The sequence below is a fragment of the Gilbertella persicaria genome (genome assembly GCF_025201335.1).
Source record: "Gilbertella persicaria strain CBS 190.32 chromosome Unknown B0P05scaffold_25, whole genome shotgun sequence".
NCBI lineage: Eukaryota > Fungi > Mucoromycota > Mucoromycetes > Mucorales > Choanephoraceae > Gilbertella > Gilbertella persicaria.
The window spans coordinates 209,459-225,376 of NW_026251986.1; the positions used below are offsets into that span (position 1 = coordinate 209,459).

Sequence of the window (15,918 nt, forward strand, 5' to 3'; positions counted from 1 at the left end):
AGCCTTTACCAGCAAATAACATTTTTTGGTTTCAAGTCCCGGTTTTGCTTGGCATTGACGTATAAATTATCTTATTCTATCCCTTGTTCTTTCAGTTCTTTTTTTCTATCGCTTTCTTTTTCTAAATAAACATGGAGAAAAAAGAATACGTTGCTGTTCCTACAGAGCAAATTGATCAAGAAGCTGCTCTGCCTGCCTACGAAGAACATGAAAATGCTCAAGCTGAACAATCGAAGAAGCGTAAATGTTATGCTTTTTTCAAGAAAAAAGATACTGATTTATGTAAAAATAGGTCGCAGACGTTTTAGATTCTTCTTGATTGGTGGTGCTATCACACTCTTGGGTCTCTCTCAATTATGCAGTGGACCTCAAATGAGTGTTATGGAAGTGAGTGTAACAATAACTCAAATAAACATAGTTACTCATTCTATTTTATATAGGCTGGCCGTGATATGGTACAATGCAGCTCATAAACAATGAACATGAACCTAACTTATACTCTCTATAGGATATTCATCCTCAAGATGCTCCTGAGCCTTGCGCTTTAAGACACTTGGAACAATACCAAGAATTAAAGCACCATATGCAATTTCTCGAGGATTCTTTTGGTGAACCTTGGGGTCCTCCAGCCTACCATGGTATGTACCAAGGTCCTCCTCCACCTGGTCCACCCGGCACTCCCCCTCCCAACCCTCCTCCTCATAAGCACCATAAGCATCATCACAAACACCACCATAAGCACCACCATAAGCATGATGATGATGACGACGACGACGATAATGAAGAACACTTTGAACCTATTGATGATAATAATAAGAAAAGCCATCGTGGTCATGACCGTTACTTGTTGCCTCCCGATGGTCACCGTGGTCCTCCTCGCCACCCTCATCATTTCCCCCCACCTCCTCCTCCCGACCATGAACTTGTCACTGAAGAAAATTTTGATGCTTTCATGGCCGATGACGGCAAGAAGAAAAAGCACCCTCATCACCACGAACCTTTCTGTAAGATTGATGAACTCAAGGCCGAATCTACTGTCTTCAAGTTTTCTCCTGAACAATTCAAGCGTGCTGGTGTCTTCTTGAACGGCTGGTTCTCTCGTGGTGGCCATGTTCGTCTTCACAAGTCTGAAGATAGTTCTGTGGAAGATGTGAAGGTCAATGTCACCCTTTATGCTGGCCGTGATGACCTTCAAAAGGAAGTCAAGATCTCTGCTTTTGATCATGAAGGTCAATACGCTGTTCAAATTGAACGTGGTCATTTCCATAATTCTTTCGATGGTCGTCATGATGGTGGTCACCATGGTGGTGGTCACCATGATGATGACGAGCACAGAAAGGAACACTGTCTCGTTTATAATATTGATGTCGTCTTCCCTGGAAACATTGATTACTATGAAGAACTTGATCTTCATATCAAGGCTGCTCAACGTATTCAAGGCGGCAAAGGTATTGAGAACATCAAGTTCGGTACTGTTAAAGCAGGTCTTGGTCGTGGTGCCATTATTTTCGATGTAAGTTTTTTTTTTTTTTTTTTGAATGTTGTATAATTTACTTTTTTAATAGAATTTGAAAGCCAAGAACTTACTTCTTGGCACTCTTCAAGGTGTCGTGATGGGTACTTACCAACCCAGCGAAAATTTTAAGGCTGGTACTATTCATGGTGCTACGAAAGTAAAGATTGAACCTAGTGGTGAAAACATCAATGTTACTGCTTCTTCTATCTTTGGTCCTGCTTCTGTTGATATTGTAAGTCCAAAAAAGAAAAAAGCATGTATACTTATCCTATTTAGCCTGCTGACAGTTATAAGGGTGACTTTGTCTTGTACAATCTCTTTGGTGAATCCTCTACTATCCAAGCTCCTAACCCTGAAGACATTCATGTCACTAAACTCAGACCTACTCACAAGATTGGTTACTACAAGGAAGAGCACACTGGTTCCAAGATTGTCGTAGCTGCTAAAATTCATGGTGGTGAAAGACTTTCTTTCAATTAAATAAATCTTTATTTCATGCATACTCGATATGATGACATGCTCTTAAAACATCTTCATTGACTTCAAAATTTACGTGTGTATCAACATGCATCAAAAGACAAATGTAATTTTCGCCTTGGTCCATTTTAGGATCTAGATTAGAAACCTTAGCATGATGATAACTAGGCTTAATTTGTTGTTGAACTTATCTTCTGCTTCTGAATCATACATGTTGCTTCAGCCAAATCACCACACAGATCTATCAGGCTGCTAAAAGTATCGTATTCATATACGCAATGCTCAAAAATAGCTTCTTTGAGATTAACAAGAGGCAACAAAAGTCTACGAGCAGCGCATTCTGCCGCATACATATTGTCTAGTCTAAAGCGAGTCAAGTTTTGATGAGCAAAGCTATTATCAAAATCGTCCAGATTAGCCACTGTCAGCACCATCAACATAACCCATTGCAAGATACTTTAGTTTAGGGGCAGTTACAAAGATATATTAAAAGACCAACCTATATTACGATAGCAAAAGCAAAAAGAAAACAATTCCAGGTGAGGAAAGCTTTTCAAGTCGGATGCTAGGACAGTCGTGTGTGATTCAATAATGAAAAAATGTCTTCATGATGGCTTAAAGCTGCTTCTAGAACAAGCTCTTTAAGTGATGTATTGAGTTTACCCAAAGCTGTGAGTACATTGGATATGACCAGTTCAGCTTGTGCTGATATCAGTGCAAGACTTTTTAGTTGAAGCTTATGGCTCAATGATGTATCCCAAACAGAAAGGCGAAGATGATAAAGTCTACTCCCAAGACAGTATCTGCATAGATTGTGTATTTGATGAGCCTTATTTTTAGGCTCTCGAGATTAATAAAATTCTCCAGAATAGAGCGTACACACAAAGATACATGATGCATCATGATATTACCTAATTTCAAATATGATAAATAAGCACAGTATGTAAACATCTTGTCAAATGTGCTTTCAGCATTTAATTGCTGTCTTCTATCGAATGTTTAGTCTATCATGCTGACTTTGGATAATTCACCATTGTCTATTTCCAATGTGTCTAGCTGATTGACTTGTTGAAGAATTTGATTGACATCTTTAAAGTATAAGGGTCCTTTAAATTCTTGAAAAGGATTGTATCTCCTATCATCAAATGGATACTTGAGTGTTATTTTCTTAACATTGGGTACCATAGAAAGCAATGTCAGCAATTGTGGTATTATAAATGACTGTAAGAGAGGTCTTCCAAGTCTTAAAGTAGACAGTTGGTGACTAAATACGCTCAATACTCTTGTTCGGCGTTTCTGTCTCCTTCGAATATACACTGACTCGAACTCAGCAACCAAGGTATCATGATCCAAGAGCCCTTTAATTTAAGTAACAATATAATTTCTAGAATTTTTTTTTTCAATAGTGTACATGAGTCTGATTTCATCGATTTTTTATTGACCAGTCGAAATGCGCATTTCTCTTCCAACAAAAACCAATCTAATATCATATAATATACTTCCAAAGGAAGACATTCGAACTTAGTATGAAGCATAAAAAACAATAAAAAAAAAGGGCGCATGACAAGCTGTTCAAAGTAGGGAAGCATTGAACCTTAGGATTCATGTTGAGTTTACACAGTCTTGCTGTGACTCCTGTTTTTTTTGTTTTTTTTTTGTTTGTCACCCTGGACCCCTTCTCTTCTTTCTCTACTTATTTTTTATAACATGGCCAAGAAAGCAAAGGCAAGAGTTATTCTCGTCAAGTTATTGTCTACTGCCGGTACTGGATACAATTATATCAAGAGCCGTCCTAGAATTTCTCCCAAGTTGTCTTTGATGAAGTACGATCCTCAAGGTAACAAACTACTACTCTTTATTGTTATATGCTTATATCTTTTTTATAGTGAAGCAACATGTCTTGTTTACGGAAACAAAAATGAAGAAATAAGAACCAAAAAGCAAAAGCCTATTGATATGTATATAGAATGTTTATCAACATATAATAATAAAAAAAAAAAGAGGGGGCTTTATGCAAATCATGTATCAATTCAGGAATGCAAGTTGATACAATTGTTGTCATTATATAAAGATTCGTCTTATGCAATCTTACAGGAGAGGAACAAGGAGGTAAATTGAAGAAAGGAAAAGCAACAACAACAACGACAAAAAGAGCAACATGGTTGTCACTATTGTTTCATTCTTTAACAAGCACAAAGTTCATTATAGGGTATTGTATTGAACTCAAAAAGGGAGAATGAAAGGATATCCATAGATCATAGTGCATAGTAGATATCGCCTCCTATTCTACAGTGTAGATATAAAAGAAAGGGAAAGAGAAAGAAGTCAGTCAATCTATTCCTCTGCTTCTATATTTCTATTATGTTATTGATTCATACAGCACTTGCTTCTGTTCTTGCGTTGTCCATTGAGGCAGCTTCTCTTGCTTATGATAAGCAATACAACAGAATAAAAAATACATGCAGACCTCGTAATAAAGAAGCACAGCACATAATAGACACATTCAAATTCGCTTATGATGGATATAAACAGTATGCTTTTGGTCATGATGAATTGTTGCCAGTGAGTGCAAGTTATTCTGATTCAAGGTAATAAACCCAATCATAACGTATATTCATACCTTATTGTTAGAAATGGATGGGGAGGTAAGTGTTGGCTGTCGGTAGATGTTCCATAGAGACTTATGATGATATAGCTAGTATCATTGATGCGCTTGATACCATGCTTGTTATGGGTTTGGATACTGATTATCAACAGGCTCTTGAGTTTGTTGAACAAGTGAATTTCGCAAAGGCCATTGGATCATCAAAAGGGTTTGAGACAAATATCCGTTACCTTGGTGGTCTACTTGCTGCTCATGATTTAAGGCCTAACCATATGCTTGTCAAGAAAGCAGTGGAGCTGGCAGAATTGACATTGGTACCTCTTTTTGCAGATAGTATGACCCCTTTAGGTGACAAAGTCAAAGTGCCTTATACTTATATGGATGTGAATAAGTAAGTTGCATATACTTAGGATCTGTTTTAGCTCAACATGAGAATAGTAAGACAGCCGAAGAAACAGATACAATCAATCTTGCTGAATTCGGTAGTTACACAATGGAGTTTACTCGATTATCTCAAGTAACAGGCAACCCCAAATACAAGACATTGGCAGATAACTTAACCAAGGCTGCCATCAGACAACCTACCCGTATCCCCGGTCTTTTTCCTACCTCTTGGAACTTCAAGCCATTCAGTCCTCAATCTGATAGTAAGTTGTTGATCAAATTATATGAATAACTCATGGATAAAGGCTACATCACAATGGGTGGTGGAGGCGATAGTTTTTACGAGTACTTGATCAAGAACTATATTCTGGACAACAAACAAGATCCTGCACTACTTGAGATGTGGGAGAAATCAGTCAAGAGTATTCAAGAACATATGCTTGTGGCTACTGCTCAAGACCCCAATATTGAATTTGTAGCTGGTATTGCTAAAGATAAAGTTTATTATAGTTCTCAAGAATTGGTAAGAATATATATATATATATATATATATATAATGGATAACTTATAGTTTGATAGATTTGTTTCTGGCCTGGTAATATTCTGCTTGGTATCACACAAACAAGTTTAGAAAACAAGAGACAGTTTAGACAATTTGCAGACACATTTTTAACATCATGTATCGAAACTTGGAAAAAGAGTAAGACGGGTATTGCTCCTGAAAGCTGGAAATTTACACCTAAAGATGATCGTTTACAACTCAAATTGGACAAGCTATTTCAGTCCAACAAGTCCAAACGAGATATTGCATCATTCCAAGTTGAAAACTCCATTTATGACCTAAGACCAGAGACAATTGAAAGTATATTTTACTATTATCGTTTGACAGGCGATAAAAAATACAAGGTACACATAAGAAAAAAAGAGGAAAATCATATTCACATATTAAACACAGGACCTTGCTTGGGAATTGTACATGAGCATTCATCGCTATGCAAGAGCAAAGGCAGGCTATTCTCGAATCAATGATGTCAATCGCATGCCAGCTACTCTACAAGATTTTCAAGAAAGCTTCTTTTTTGCTGAAACACTGAAATACCTCTACCTCATCTTTGTCGACAAAGACTGTATCTCGCTTAATGATTTTGTGTTTAATACAGAAGCCCATCCTTTCAAGCTATCTAAGCCTATTCAATATCAATAAAGATTTTATTTTTGAAAATACATATGGTACAATGTTGTGTCTCTATGATGCTGTGTTTATTTGCCCAACTTCTTTCTCAAGGCACGGGTTCTCTTTCTCAATTTTTTGTGTTTGTGCTTGTTCATCTTCAAACGACGCTTTCGAAGCACACTGGTCAACTCGAGTGCTTCAGTAGCCTTTGTAGGTGTAGTCATAGTAGGCTGTGGGGGTGCAGGTACAGTGAAAGGTCGAAGGCGAGAAACATAGTCAGATACTGAAGCTACAGAGACAGTATGTGTAGAAGCTATGGAGATAGTTATAAACAGCTGTTTATGTATGTATGTAGAATACGTTACGAGTTATGAAGACAGCCTTGTCCAAAACATGAGTAGTGTTTGTAGAGATACTAGTGGAGGCATAACGTTGTGCAACTCGGACAGAAGGACGAGCCACTGTCGTTAATAAACGAGTCAACAACATGAGTGAAAGAAGGGGGTAGTTAAGAAAAAAAAATAGTGGCTCAGCCCCTCTATTTTTTTTTCTTTATTGCATGGTTCATTGTTTGTGCGGCTCGAATCTTACTCGGACCGAACAGGAGCACATTGCCCGTGGAGTAAGAAGGAGACCCATGGGGCCTTTAAGGTGTGCTCATTTGCTAGCCCACTAGAAGGTCCTCCTTTTTCGTTGCAATCTCAACGCCATGGTAAGATAGAAAACAACATAAATAACAGATGGATGGATGGATGTTGCTCACACATGTATCCCATAGTCTCTCGTCGTTCCCGAAAGAACTACTGTAGGTAACCCTGACGCTACGGTAGCAAAAAAGACTTACCACGTTTTATAGTTCCAACACATCATTCGTCTTCTTAACACTAACGTCGACGGTCGTGTCAAGATTCAGATTGCCTTGACTTCCATCAAGGGTGTTGGTCGTCGTTTCGCCAACATTGCCTGTAAGAAGGCTGATGTCGATCTCACCAAGAGAGCTGGTGAACTTTCCTCTGAAGAATTGGAACGTATTGTCACCATCCTTCAAAACCCTGCTCAATACAAGATCCCCAACTGGTTCCTTAACAGACAAAAGGATATTGTTGATGGCAAGTCCACTCAAGTTATCTCCAACGTTCTCGATACCAAGTACCGTGAAGACCTTGAACGTTTGAAGAAGATCCGTAACCACCGTGGTCTTCGTCACTACTGGGGTATCCGTGTCCGTGGTCAACACACCAAGACCACCGGTCGTCGTGGTCGTACCGTTGGTGTCTCCAAGAAGAAATAGTAAGTTATTTTGTGTGTGTGTGTGTGTATATATATATATTTATGCATGAAATGCTCATACGTTATCTACTAGATTCTGTTTACTTTTTCTTTGGGTTTGCATGGACAATGTCAGTTCTTTATAAATAATAATAAAAAAAGGAACATCTTTATTACATGCTTTGCATTGTCTTTTCAGCAAGTTGATAAAACTCTTCTTGTTTGGTCTTGTTTAAAGCGTCTACAGAAGGAGTAGCCACTTTTGTCTTTTCGTAATAGGTGCCAGTCTTGAGATCAGGGTTTGTGATATGGGAAATATAAAAGTCAGTGGAATCTTCTTCGGAAGTAGCAAAATTGAATTTGGAGATGGCATATTTCATGGCTACCCTGAGGACATAGCTTGAGTTACGAGCAAGTTCTGTAGTAGGCACAAATCCGGGGCAAATAGCCACAATCTTGATTGAAGGATATCTTTCAGCCAATGCAAAGGCTCCCCAAATCACGGCCAATTTCGACATTTTGTAATACTTCATTGAATCCCACGACTTTTTGTCACCCGCTAAATCGTCGATATGAACATCTTTTGGGATTTTGCGTGACTCACCACCTCCACCACCATTGATTTCAGGATTATGGATCTGAGAGGCAATAAAGATGATACGCTTGGAGGGATGTTGAGACTTTTCAATCAAAGGCAGCAATAACTGGTTCAGATAAAGAGGTGCAACAGCATTCATATAGACTGTGCTTTCAATCTTTTGTATTTGTGAAAACTCACGACGAGTACCACCTGCATTATGGACAATCACATCAATCGAAGGCACAAGCGAACCTACTGTTTCAACGGCTTTTTTCATAGAGGGAGTATCCAACAAATCCATCACAACACCATGTAAGTTTTTTTCATGTTCAGGTTGCAAGTCTTTCAGAATCCATTGTTTAGCGTCCTTTAGTTTTTCCTCTGAACGACCGGTGATAATGACCGTATGGCCCAATTGAAGACACTTTTTGGCAGCTAATCGACCAAGACCTACTGTGGCGCCAGTAATGAAAATAATCAAATGATTGTTTGACATGTATAAAAAAAAAGAAACAAAGAAAAAAAAGAAAATTTGACCGATTTTATTCTGTTTTCCATTTCATAGGTGGTACAAACACAAGCTTAAAAAAGGCACAAGCATGTGCGATTATCTGATAGACTACAATGACGCTGACAAAGGCAAACAGGTCCACATCCCAATTCGTTGCCTTAAGCCAAGACATGGTGGCATCCACTTGTCTTCTGTGCCAAATATCATCCTTGTTTCTGACGGAATATAAAACCTCTTCAATCATATCAGCTGCATAGCGTTTTTTCCGGCTTCTTATTTGAACCAGTGCTTGCATGCTCTTCATGTTGGATGCAAATTGCCCGTCTTTGTCCTGTAGAATGCTGCTTAGTTTCTCAAGTGTGTCAGTCAGGTTATGACTCTTTCTGTCCAACACTAATCCTACACCTGCATTTGCTATATTATGCGCATTCGAGGGCTGGTCACTTGTGAAAGGGTGAAGTAAAAGAGGAACACCATTGTAAAGAGACTCATGCACAGAACTGGACCCACCATGGCTAATAAACAGCTTACAGTGTTCATGCTGAAGAATAGCAAACTGGGGAGACCAAGGCTCAAATCTTAGATCCATGTGATGATGAAATAAGTCTTGTACTCTGTATACTTTTCCAGAACTTGTCGTGACCTGTTCGGGCAAATCATGACGGGCCTTGAGAGACAATGACCATATAAAGCCATCCAAAAAATTGTATTCGTAAGCCTCTACCAAACTTGTCAATAGCACTTGAAACTCCTCTTTACTGGGCGTATACATCTGCCCGAATGCAACATAGACGATACGCTTATGATTATCCATGAAATCTGACAAGTCTTGTGTCAGTGAGTCGTATACTGCATTAATAATAGGACCCACATATTCTACTAAGGGACCCACAGGTCTTGGACTATCCATACCCCAGAAACTATTGACCATTTTGATTGCGTTTGAGTGTCGTGCAAGAGGGTCAAAATCTGGTATGTTTAATTCTTGGCGTGCTTTTCGAATCGCTCTTGCAACAGGCAAATACCGATACACGAATTTCGGAGTCATAACATAGCGGTCGTACAATCTCTCTGTAAAGCTTTGATCTAATGTGGTCGGTTGGCTTGAAATATGATTTGAACTAATAAAAGGTGCTTTTGTATCTAGTCATAGCATAAGACGAAGCATTGTTTCTAGAACTTTGATTTACCTTCAGATAGACTCATGGTCATGTACATAATCATAGGTATATTGAGTGCCTTGGCTGCATCAAAACAAGGTAATGCCATTTGATCACACACGACAAGTGAAGTGTTAGAATTAGTAAATATATCCGTGTAAGCCATAAAATCTCTTTTATAAGTATCTTGCACCATTGTCTTGTAGGCAAGAGTAACTCGAGTGGACACAGTCTCTTGAGTATCAAACAAATCGCGGAATTGAACTTTAGATAGATGAGGCCCTAATGAAATAGTCTTGATGTGGGGCGCATAAGATAATCCAAATTTAGTATACATATCGGTTGTCAAGAAAGATACATTATGTCCGCGTTCAGCAAGTACTTGTCCTATCTCAAGTACCCATGCAATATGGCTAAGTCCACCTGTTGTAGAAGAAAAGTGGATTGTTTTGGGCTCAAGAGCCATGGTTGTTGGTTCAAGAGCATATGCACATAACCAGAAGGAAGATATTAAAACATAAGGCTTCATTACTTGTGATTTCTCCTTTTTGTAAGATGCTCTGCTTTATATATCAATCACATGCCGCTCATTTACCGAGAAAATTACATGGCCGATTCTAGTCCGAGATTAACAGTGACATCTATCAATCCATTGAGGCAATCATGTCAAAGCAAGTGGTATTTTTTTTAATATGAATCTAGTCAGTAAAACATAGGGGGAGGGATTTAATGTAAAGGACAGGGACATTTCTCAAGGTTTTAGTATTAAAAAGTCATATGCTTTTTTTTTTAAAAAAAAGAATTTAAGGTACCCTTTTACCATGGTAGCGTTTTTCTCTTAAAATGTATCAAAAAAAAAATAGCTTGTTTCGAAATAAAAGAGTTGCTCTTGATCTGCATGTTCTCTTTAGACCATAACTGGGTTCAAATCTAAAAAGAAAAGGGTTACTTTTTTCTCGGAAAAACTTAAAAATTGATGTTGTATATTACTAGAAATGATTTGTAATCGTCATTGTTTTTGATAAATTCACATACAGAAAAAAAAATAAGGAGATCATATTCCACTCCTTTTTAATTGAATACAAGAAAGAATTATTTATTACAAATTTATGAATATATTTTACAAGATGAAATGATTACAATTGTGCTGTCAAACATGCATTTACAAGATAAACAAAAAAATTTTTTTTTTTTTCAAATGACGCCATCTGGCAAATAAGAAGATCGCTGAAAGGACTCATGATTGATAGGAATATGCTGACGAAAGGTGTAAATACGAGAGCATGGGCTAGAGTTCTTTGATAAAATAGCTGATGTAGGTGATAATCGCCTTTTATAGACGACGGGTTCACTACAGAATCGACTGAATCCCTTGAGTGCCTCATATTCATCATGAGTGATATCAACACCTTCAATATTGATGTATTTATCTTCAAATTCAGTTGTGATAGGTGAAAGTAACTGTTGTCGACTATCATCGTCTGTATCCACAGATGCCTCTCTTAGTGATTCTGTTGATGTGAATGCAGTGGGATGAGAATGAACAGGAGCAGTAGGTTCAAGAAGGGATGCAGGATGAAATTGTGGTGGTGGCGTAGTCAACGAGTAATAAACAGGTTGTGATGATGTTAATGGTTGATCCAGATAATGATACGGATAAGAATAAGGCTCGTCTTGTTGTGGTTTCGGTGGAGATGGGTAATGCGATTGAAAGTAAATGTGTGAGTCATTAGGTGAAGTAGTGTTGTCTTTTGATTTGTGAGGTTCAGAAGGCTCTTTCTTTTTGGGACGAGTATGTGTATTAGCATGTTGCATCATATTGTCGAATCGACTAAACATGCGGTTACAGCCAGGGAATACACATTGAAATGGTTTCTGTCAAACAAGTTAAATACTATTCTAGTTGAACTTTATTCTTACCTCTCCTGTATGTTTGCGTGCGTGCCTGGCTAAATGTTCACTACGAGTAAAGACCATATTGCAGTTACCAAAGCCTGTGCATCGAAACTGCTTTGGCTCAGATCGACGACCTGTAGATGATGTTGTTGATGAGATAGAATTATTTCTAGATGTCTTTTTAGCAGGCATTTAATTGAATGAATAAATAAAAAAAAAAAGTAAAGAGAAGAAAAAAATATTTATTTTAAAATGTGAAGGGGGGGCGATTCTTTTTATATATCATATAGACAGCGTCATGCAGTCAGTCCAGGGCAAAAAAAAATTTTTTTTTAAACACCCTCAGGACAACCATGCATAAAAGGAAAGCTATTCCAATCACTTTTTCTTTTTTTGTAACAGAGTGACAGCTCCAGAATATCTAAGTAAAAACAATAACGAATGAATAAATAAAACACAACGCTTTTGTACTCCCTACCGTGCGTTTTGACCATATCGTTGAGATGTAATACAAACGGCATCAGTACCTAATGGTCCGATCTGAGATCCAAAACGAGCCTATAAAGTATGAAGTAAATGGGACGTTCTTAGTCCGCTTCAGGCACACTTACTAACAGGACCTGATTGTTCTTTATGCATTCCATATCCTGATCAAAAGACCAACGATAGATCCTTCCATTCTCTGAAACTGGAGTTAGCAAGAATTAACATCGGTCATAGCTTACCTTGCTCAGACATGGGTTCACCAATCCAGATACCACCTCCATCCTCATTGCTAAACACTGATAGTGATTGACCTAAATGACCTGCATTTGTGCGACCTTTTATCATACTCATCATACCACGTTCTGTATCAAGATCTGGTGCGACTTCTTCCCTCGGTGGCTGCAACCGCTCCCATTTATAAAGTCTGACCACACCTGCTTGCCAGTATTTTCTTAGCCCAACCACTGTTTCCTGCAAAGAAGTGAGTGCGTGATCATTGATAAATATATATATGTGTGTGTGTATCTTTACCTCCGATGGACTAGATATAACCACTATGTCATTATTGTCGTCTGTGGCAAGGACTCTATTTTTAATTAAAACTAAAGTTAAACCCCAGATGAAACTAGACAAAACGTTACCTTCCATATTGCTGGAATTCCTTGGAACCTGTGATGGTCCATCTTAATTGTAGATAACTATCAAAAGCATAGACTCTGCCTACTCTTTGCTTAGTGCCAGTAGAGTATCCAGGAGCACCAATCAGAAGTGTGTCCTTGACAATCAAGATACTCTCACCAAAACGATCATAGGGTGATTTGTTAGGATTCTGAATGCTGATGTCAGGCTGTGTGAGTATTGATGTAGTACAAGTCTTACAGAAACTCTTAAATACGTGCACAACCCCCACCTAAATGAAATACGTTACAGAGCTAGTCTAGAATCGGAATGCTTACCTGGGGTTGCCCTGATACAGAGCATAATGGGCATCCAACAACCAAGTCATGATGCCCATCATGATCGACGTCGATGGCAGCAAGCACTGTGCCTTTTAAGTCGAACAATGGAAGCTGAATTTGAATTCCTGGTTGCCGAGATAATCCGAGATGGGCTTGACCTAAAAAGATGTCAATACGGCCACCACCATCTTTGAATGGAGTAGAAACAGCTAAATCGTCAATGCCATCTTGATTCATATCGATAGATAACATGGACCAACCAAATCGACCATGATGAACATTGCCTTCGAGCACTATTTGTGATAAGTCTCGAATATCATGAGCAACATGAGGTTCAGACTGGCGACTTGGTATCATGCTAACAGCACTGTCTAGAACATACACAGCACCGGATTGTAGATGCGTATCTTGATTAACATAATAAGGAGCTGAAATAGCCATATCAGTTTTCTTATTTCCATTAAAATCACCAGATACAATTTGGTGTCCAACACGAGCTGAAGTCATTGGCATACTAAGTGTAATCTGTAACAAATCTTCATGATCCAAGGATAAACACTTGTTGTTTAGTTTATTTGTGCGCAAACTAATTGGAGTTTGTTTGTTGTTTGTTTCATAATCTTGTGGTGGTACAGCAGTAGTTAAAGGCAATAGCGATTCATTTTGTTCTAGTGTTTTCTCGTTCTTTCTCACAGTGATAGTAAAAACACCAGTAACAGGATTGTAATCACGATAGATAGATTCTGAAGCCAGCCTAGGCTTGGGATACCTGTTGACACATCTTGAATTTGAGCTCATTATATCTGCATAAAAATAGTCTGAACACAAATAATCAGGCCAACTGTGTGTAGCACCATTTTCAAAAGCATGAATAAGCTCTGAATAACAATCGGATACGCTTCCAGATAAGTCTTCAATGCCTAACATCATAAAATGTAAATCTCATGTTTATATCAGTACGTTCTCACCTCCTTTAAAATAATCATACAGTTCTTCTGTTAAAAATGGGCTTTTGGATCCATAATAACCAAACATAAACTGACCGAATTCAACATCTACTTTTGATGCTGCAAATGCTGCAGTCATACAATACTGAATGTGCGATTTAAGTGGAACTCGACGACCAGCATAAGGTTCAGTAGCATAAAGTCGCTTGTAAATCTGGATAATATCTTTGACGGGCACTTGCCATGTTTCATTGATGTAAGATAGCTTACTCGAGTGTCTTAGTGTAAATTCAGCACCTGCATCAGCAGCCGTATGTGCCTCTTCAACGTTTCCATGGAAATCAGAGTTCGCCATGGCAATCATAAAGTAATCTGATAAGCCTTTTAAGCTGTGCCATTTCACATCGGCTATACCATGTGACATGATGGCAAAAACAAACGATATCAGCCCCTAAGAAATTTTTTAAGAATTTGGAATCGCTTTTAGATATGTCTTGCTTACTCTCACATGATTGTTCGTATGAAAAGTCTGGATAGGATATACATCTCGAATATAATTTACGGCCTCTTTTATAAAAGCTGGCCAGTGAGCTAAACAAAGGTATGAGTATAGAAGTGTTCTCGTTTGAACTATACCGTCTTCTGATTGCTGATTGTTTCCAAGACACTGATAACCCCTTTGTTCAGAGAAATAAGTATGTTACATATTAAAAAAAAAAAAAAGGACGTTTACCAATCTGGAAAGAAAGAACCAGCTTGTGTAAAACTGGGTGAATACAACATGTCATCCTTGTAAGCTTGACCAAGCTTGTTTTCGGGTATAAAGCTTTCTAAAGAGCGAAAAGTAATTTCATTATGCACAGCTCTGTATCATGTTGAATTATTATTATTATTTCATGAACAATAGCAGGTCCTTACATGCCACAAGCACTCAAATTTAGGCATTGTCTTAAGAGTAATAAGAAGACAAGACACGATCTGACAAGAGTCATCTCTAGAAGCAAAAGAAAAGTGAGAAAAAAATAGATTGCTGCATTTAATCACTTTAATTGGATGGAATCATTATTGAATTCCAGCAATGTCACTAATCTTGATTTAATAAACCTATTAATTTAGGCAGAAGCCAAGAGGAAAAGCAAAACTCTATTTAAAACAGATATCAAAGAGGAGTTCTTAAAATAGCCGCTAACCTAAAGGCTGCGTTGGGTTATTTAGACGTTTTGATTAGAAAGTTATCTGTTAAGAATGCTATGTATTCTACACAATGAGGATTCTTTATTTACGTATGTTGTGATATATACAGTAGTCTTTTTAATGGGAAAAGCCTTTCTCTTGAGATGATAAAAATAATGCTGTGTTATCCATGTTTTCAAATAATAAAGGATTGTTATTAACATTCTACCTAGGCTATAAATGATTATTGGGCAGTTTACTGTCACAAAAAATGAGCAAAGTTGATTCACCAGACTCAATAAATCAGGTGTGCTTGAACAACATAATTTAAATAAGCAGTTTGGTAGTGAATTACTTGGATCCTTTTCAAGCTGTCTCCCCAAGTTCGGGAGAAGCCATCTATGGTAATGGTGACGCTAGATTATTTCCTTAAGCAGAAGGGAGGGGGGGGTTTTGAGAAAGGCATTTTTATGTTTTGCAAAATTCATAAAAGGAAGTACCAGGCTTATTTTCCCAGTGCTCAGTGCGCTAAAAGTGAATTCACTATGGGTATGGCTAGTAAGTCTTCAAACATATTTCTGCTAAGTAATTGCTTTATATAGCATGCATTTTTTTTTCTTTATCAAGCCATTTGGATTTCCCAGCCAAATTCTCAGTTTGTATATAATTTACATCATGGTATATCTACACTCAATCATTTATTTTTTCTATGATGCTTAAGGTCAATATTCGAAACACCGTATCCTCCTTTTGCATAACATTCATTGTTGGTCATCCCTAA

General features: G+C 37.9%; 10 protein-coding genes across 10 annotated transcripts; 4 read left to right on the forward strand and 6 right to left on the reverse strand.

Moving 5' to 3' along the window:
• Positions 1 to 97: 97 nt before the first annotated feature.
• B0P05DRAFT_638318 (uncharacterized protein) lies at positions 98 to 2,118 on the forward strand. Its single transcript, XM_051583684.1, has 6 exons — positions 98 to 240; positions 293 to 387; positions 441 to 455; positions 509 to 1,513; positions 1,566 to 1,748; positions 1,793 to 2,118. Exons 1-6 carry the CDS (start codon positions 132 to 134, stop codon positions 1,994 to 1,996), a joined length of 1,611 nt encoding a protein of 536 aa, XP_051433862.1. The 5' UTR covers positions 98 to 131; the 3' UTR covers positions 1,997 to 2,118.
• A 1,550-nt stretch (positions 2,119 to 3,668) lies between these two features.
• B0P05DRAFT_545950 (uncharacterized protein) lies at positions 3,669 to 4,581 on the forward strand. Its single transcript, XM_051578709.1, has one exon. It carries the CDS (start codon positions 3,701 to 3,703, stop codon positions 4,109 to 4,111), a length of 411 nt encoding a protein of 136 aa, XP_051433863.1. The 5' UTR covers positions 3,669 to 3,700; the 3' UTR covers positions 4,112 to 4,581.
• Positions 4,582 to 4,714: 133 nt separating this feature from the next.
• Positions 4,715 to 6,186, forward strand: B0P05DRAFT_472223 (glycoside hydrolase; the record flags this gene model as incomplete). The annotated part of the gene is made up of 5 exons (XM_051574664.1): positions 4,715 to 4,989; positions 5,037 to 5,245; positions 5,288 to 5,505; positions 5,562 to 5,888; positions 5,938 to 6,186. The coding sequence occupies 5 exons, from the start codon at positions 4,715 to 4,717 to the stop codon at positions 6,184 to 6,186; spliced, it is 1,278 nt and encodes a 425-aa protein (XP_051433864.1).
• Positions 6,187 to 6,242: 56 nt separating this feature from the next.
• B0P05DRAFT_588124 (uncharacterized protein) lies at positions 6,243 to 6,645 on the reverse strand (the record flags this gene model as incomplete). Its single annotated transcript, XM_051582638.1, has 2 exons — positions 6,243 to 6,469; positions 6,522 to 6,645. 2 exons carry the CDS (start codon positions 6,643 to 6,645, stop codon positions 6,243 to 6,245), a joined length of 351 nt encoding a protein of 116 aa, XP_051433865.1.
• An 18-nt stretch (positions 6,646 to 6,663) lies between these two features.
• On the forward strand, positions 6,664 to 7,592 carry B0P05DRAFT_545969 (40S ribosomal protein S18). The gene is made up of 3 exons (XM_051578710.1): positions 6,664 to 6,868; positions 6,935 to 6,961; positions 7,013 to 7,592. The coding sequence occupies exons 1-3, from the start codon at positions 6,866 to 6,868 to the stop codon at positions 7,445 to 7,447; spliced, it is 465 nt and encodes a 154-aa protein (XP_051433866.1). The 5' UTR covers positions 6,664 to 6,865; the 3' UTR covers positions 7,448 to 7,592.
• B0P05DRAFT_545971 (uncharacterized protein) lies at positions 7,593 to 8,594 on the reverse strand. The gene is made up of 2 exons (XM_051578711.1): positions 8,571 to 8,594; positions 7,593 to 8,501 (listed from the first exon to the last, which is right to left on the reverse strand). The coding sequence occupies exon 2, from the start codon at positions 8,499 to 8,501 to the stop codon at positions 7,599 to 7,601; it is 903 nt and encodes a 300-aa protein (XP_051433867.1). The 5' UTR covers positions 8,571 to 8,594; the 3' UTR covers positions 7,593 to 7,598.
• B0P05DRAFT_545972 (uncharacterized protein) lies at positions 8,523 to 10,228 on the reverse strand. Its single transcript, XM_051578712.1, has 2 exons — positions 9,707 to 10,228; positions 8,523 to 9,659 (listed from the first exon to the last, which is right to left on the reverse strand). Exons 1-2 carry the CDS (start codon positions 10,203 to 10,205, stop codon positions 8,548 to 8,550), a joined length of 1,611 nt encoding a protein of 536 aa, XP_051433868.1. The 5' UTR covers positions 10,206 to 10,228; the 3' UTR covers positions 8,523 to 8,547.
• A 570-nt stretch (positions 10,229 to 10,798) lies between these two features.
• Positions 10,799 to 11,825, reverse strand: B0P05DRAFT_545974 (uncharacterized protein). Its single transcript, XM_051578713.1, has 2 exons — positions 11,597 to 11,825; positions 10,799 to 11,551 (listed from the first exon to the last, which is right to left on the reverse strand). The coding sequence occupies exons 1-2, from the start codon at positions 11,762 to 11,764 to the stop codon at positions 10,871 to 10,873; spliced, it is 849 nt and encodes a 282-aa protein (XP_051433869.1). The 5' UTR covers positions 11,765 to 11,825; the 3' UTR covers positions 10,799 to 10,870.
• On the reverse strand, positions 11,795 to 14,964 carry B0P05DRAFT_545998 (uncharacterized protein). Its single transcript, XM_051578714.1, has 9 exons — positions 14,698 to 14,964; positions 14,467 to 14,641; positions 13,986 to 14,415; positions 13,015 to 13,937; positions 12,700 to 12,968; positions 12,590 to 12,644; positions 12,298 to 12,529; positions 12,051 to 12,254; positions 11,795 to 11,993 (listed from the first exon to the last, which is right to left on the reverse strand). The coding sequence occupies exons 1-8, from the start codon at positions 14,745 to 14,747 to the stop codon at positions 12,160 to 12,162; spliced, it is 2,229 nt and encodes a 742-aa protein (XP_051433870.1). The 5' UTR covers positions 14,748 to 14,964; the 3' UTR covers positions 11,795 to 11,993; positions 12,051 to 12,159.
• Positions 14,965 to 15,525, reverse strand: B0P05DRAFT_546004 (uncharacterized protein). The gene has a single exon (XM_051578715.1). The coding sequence runs from the start codon at positions 15,359 to 15,361 to the stop codon at positions 15,197 to 15,199; it is 165 nt and encodes a 54-aa protein (XP_051433871.1). The 5' UTR covers positions 15,362 to 15,525; the 3' UTR covers positions 14,965 to 15,196.
• Positions 15,526 to 15,918: the final 393 nt, after the last annotated feature.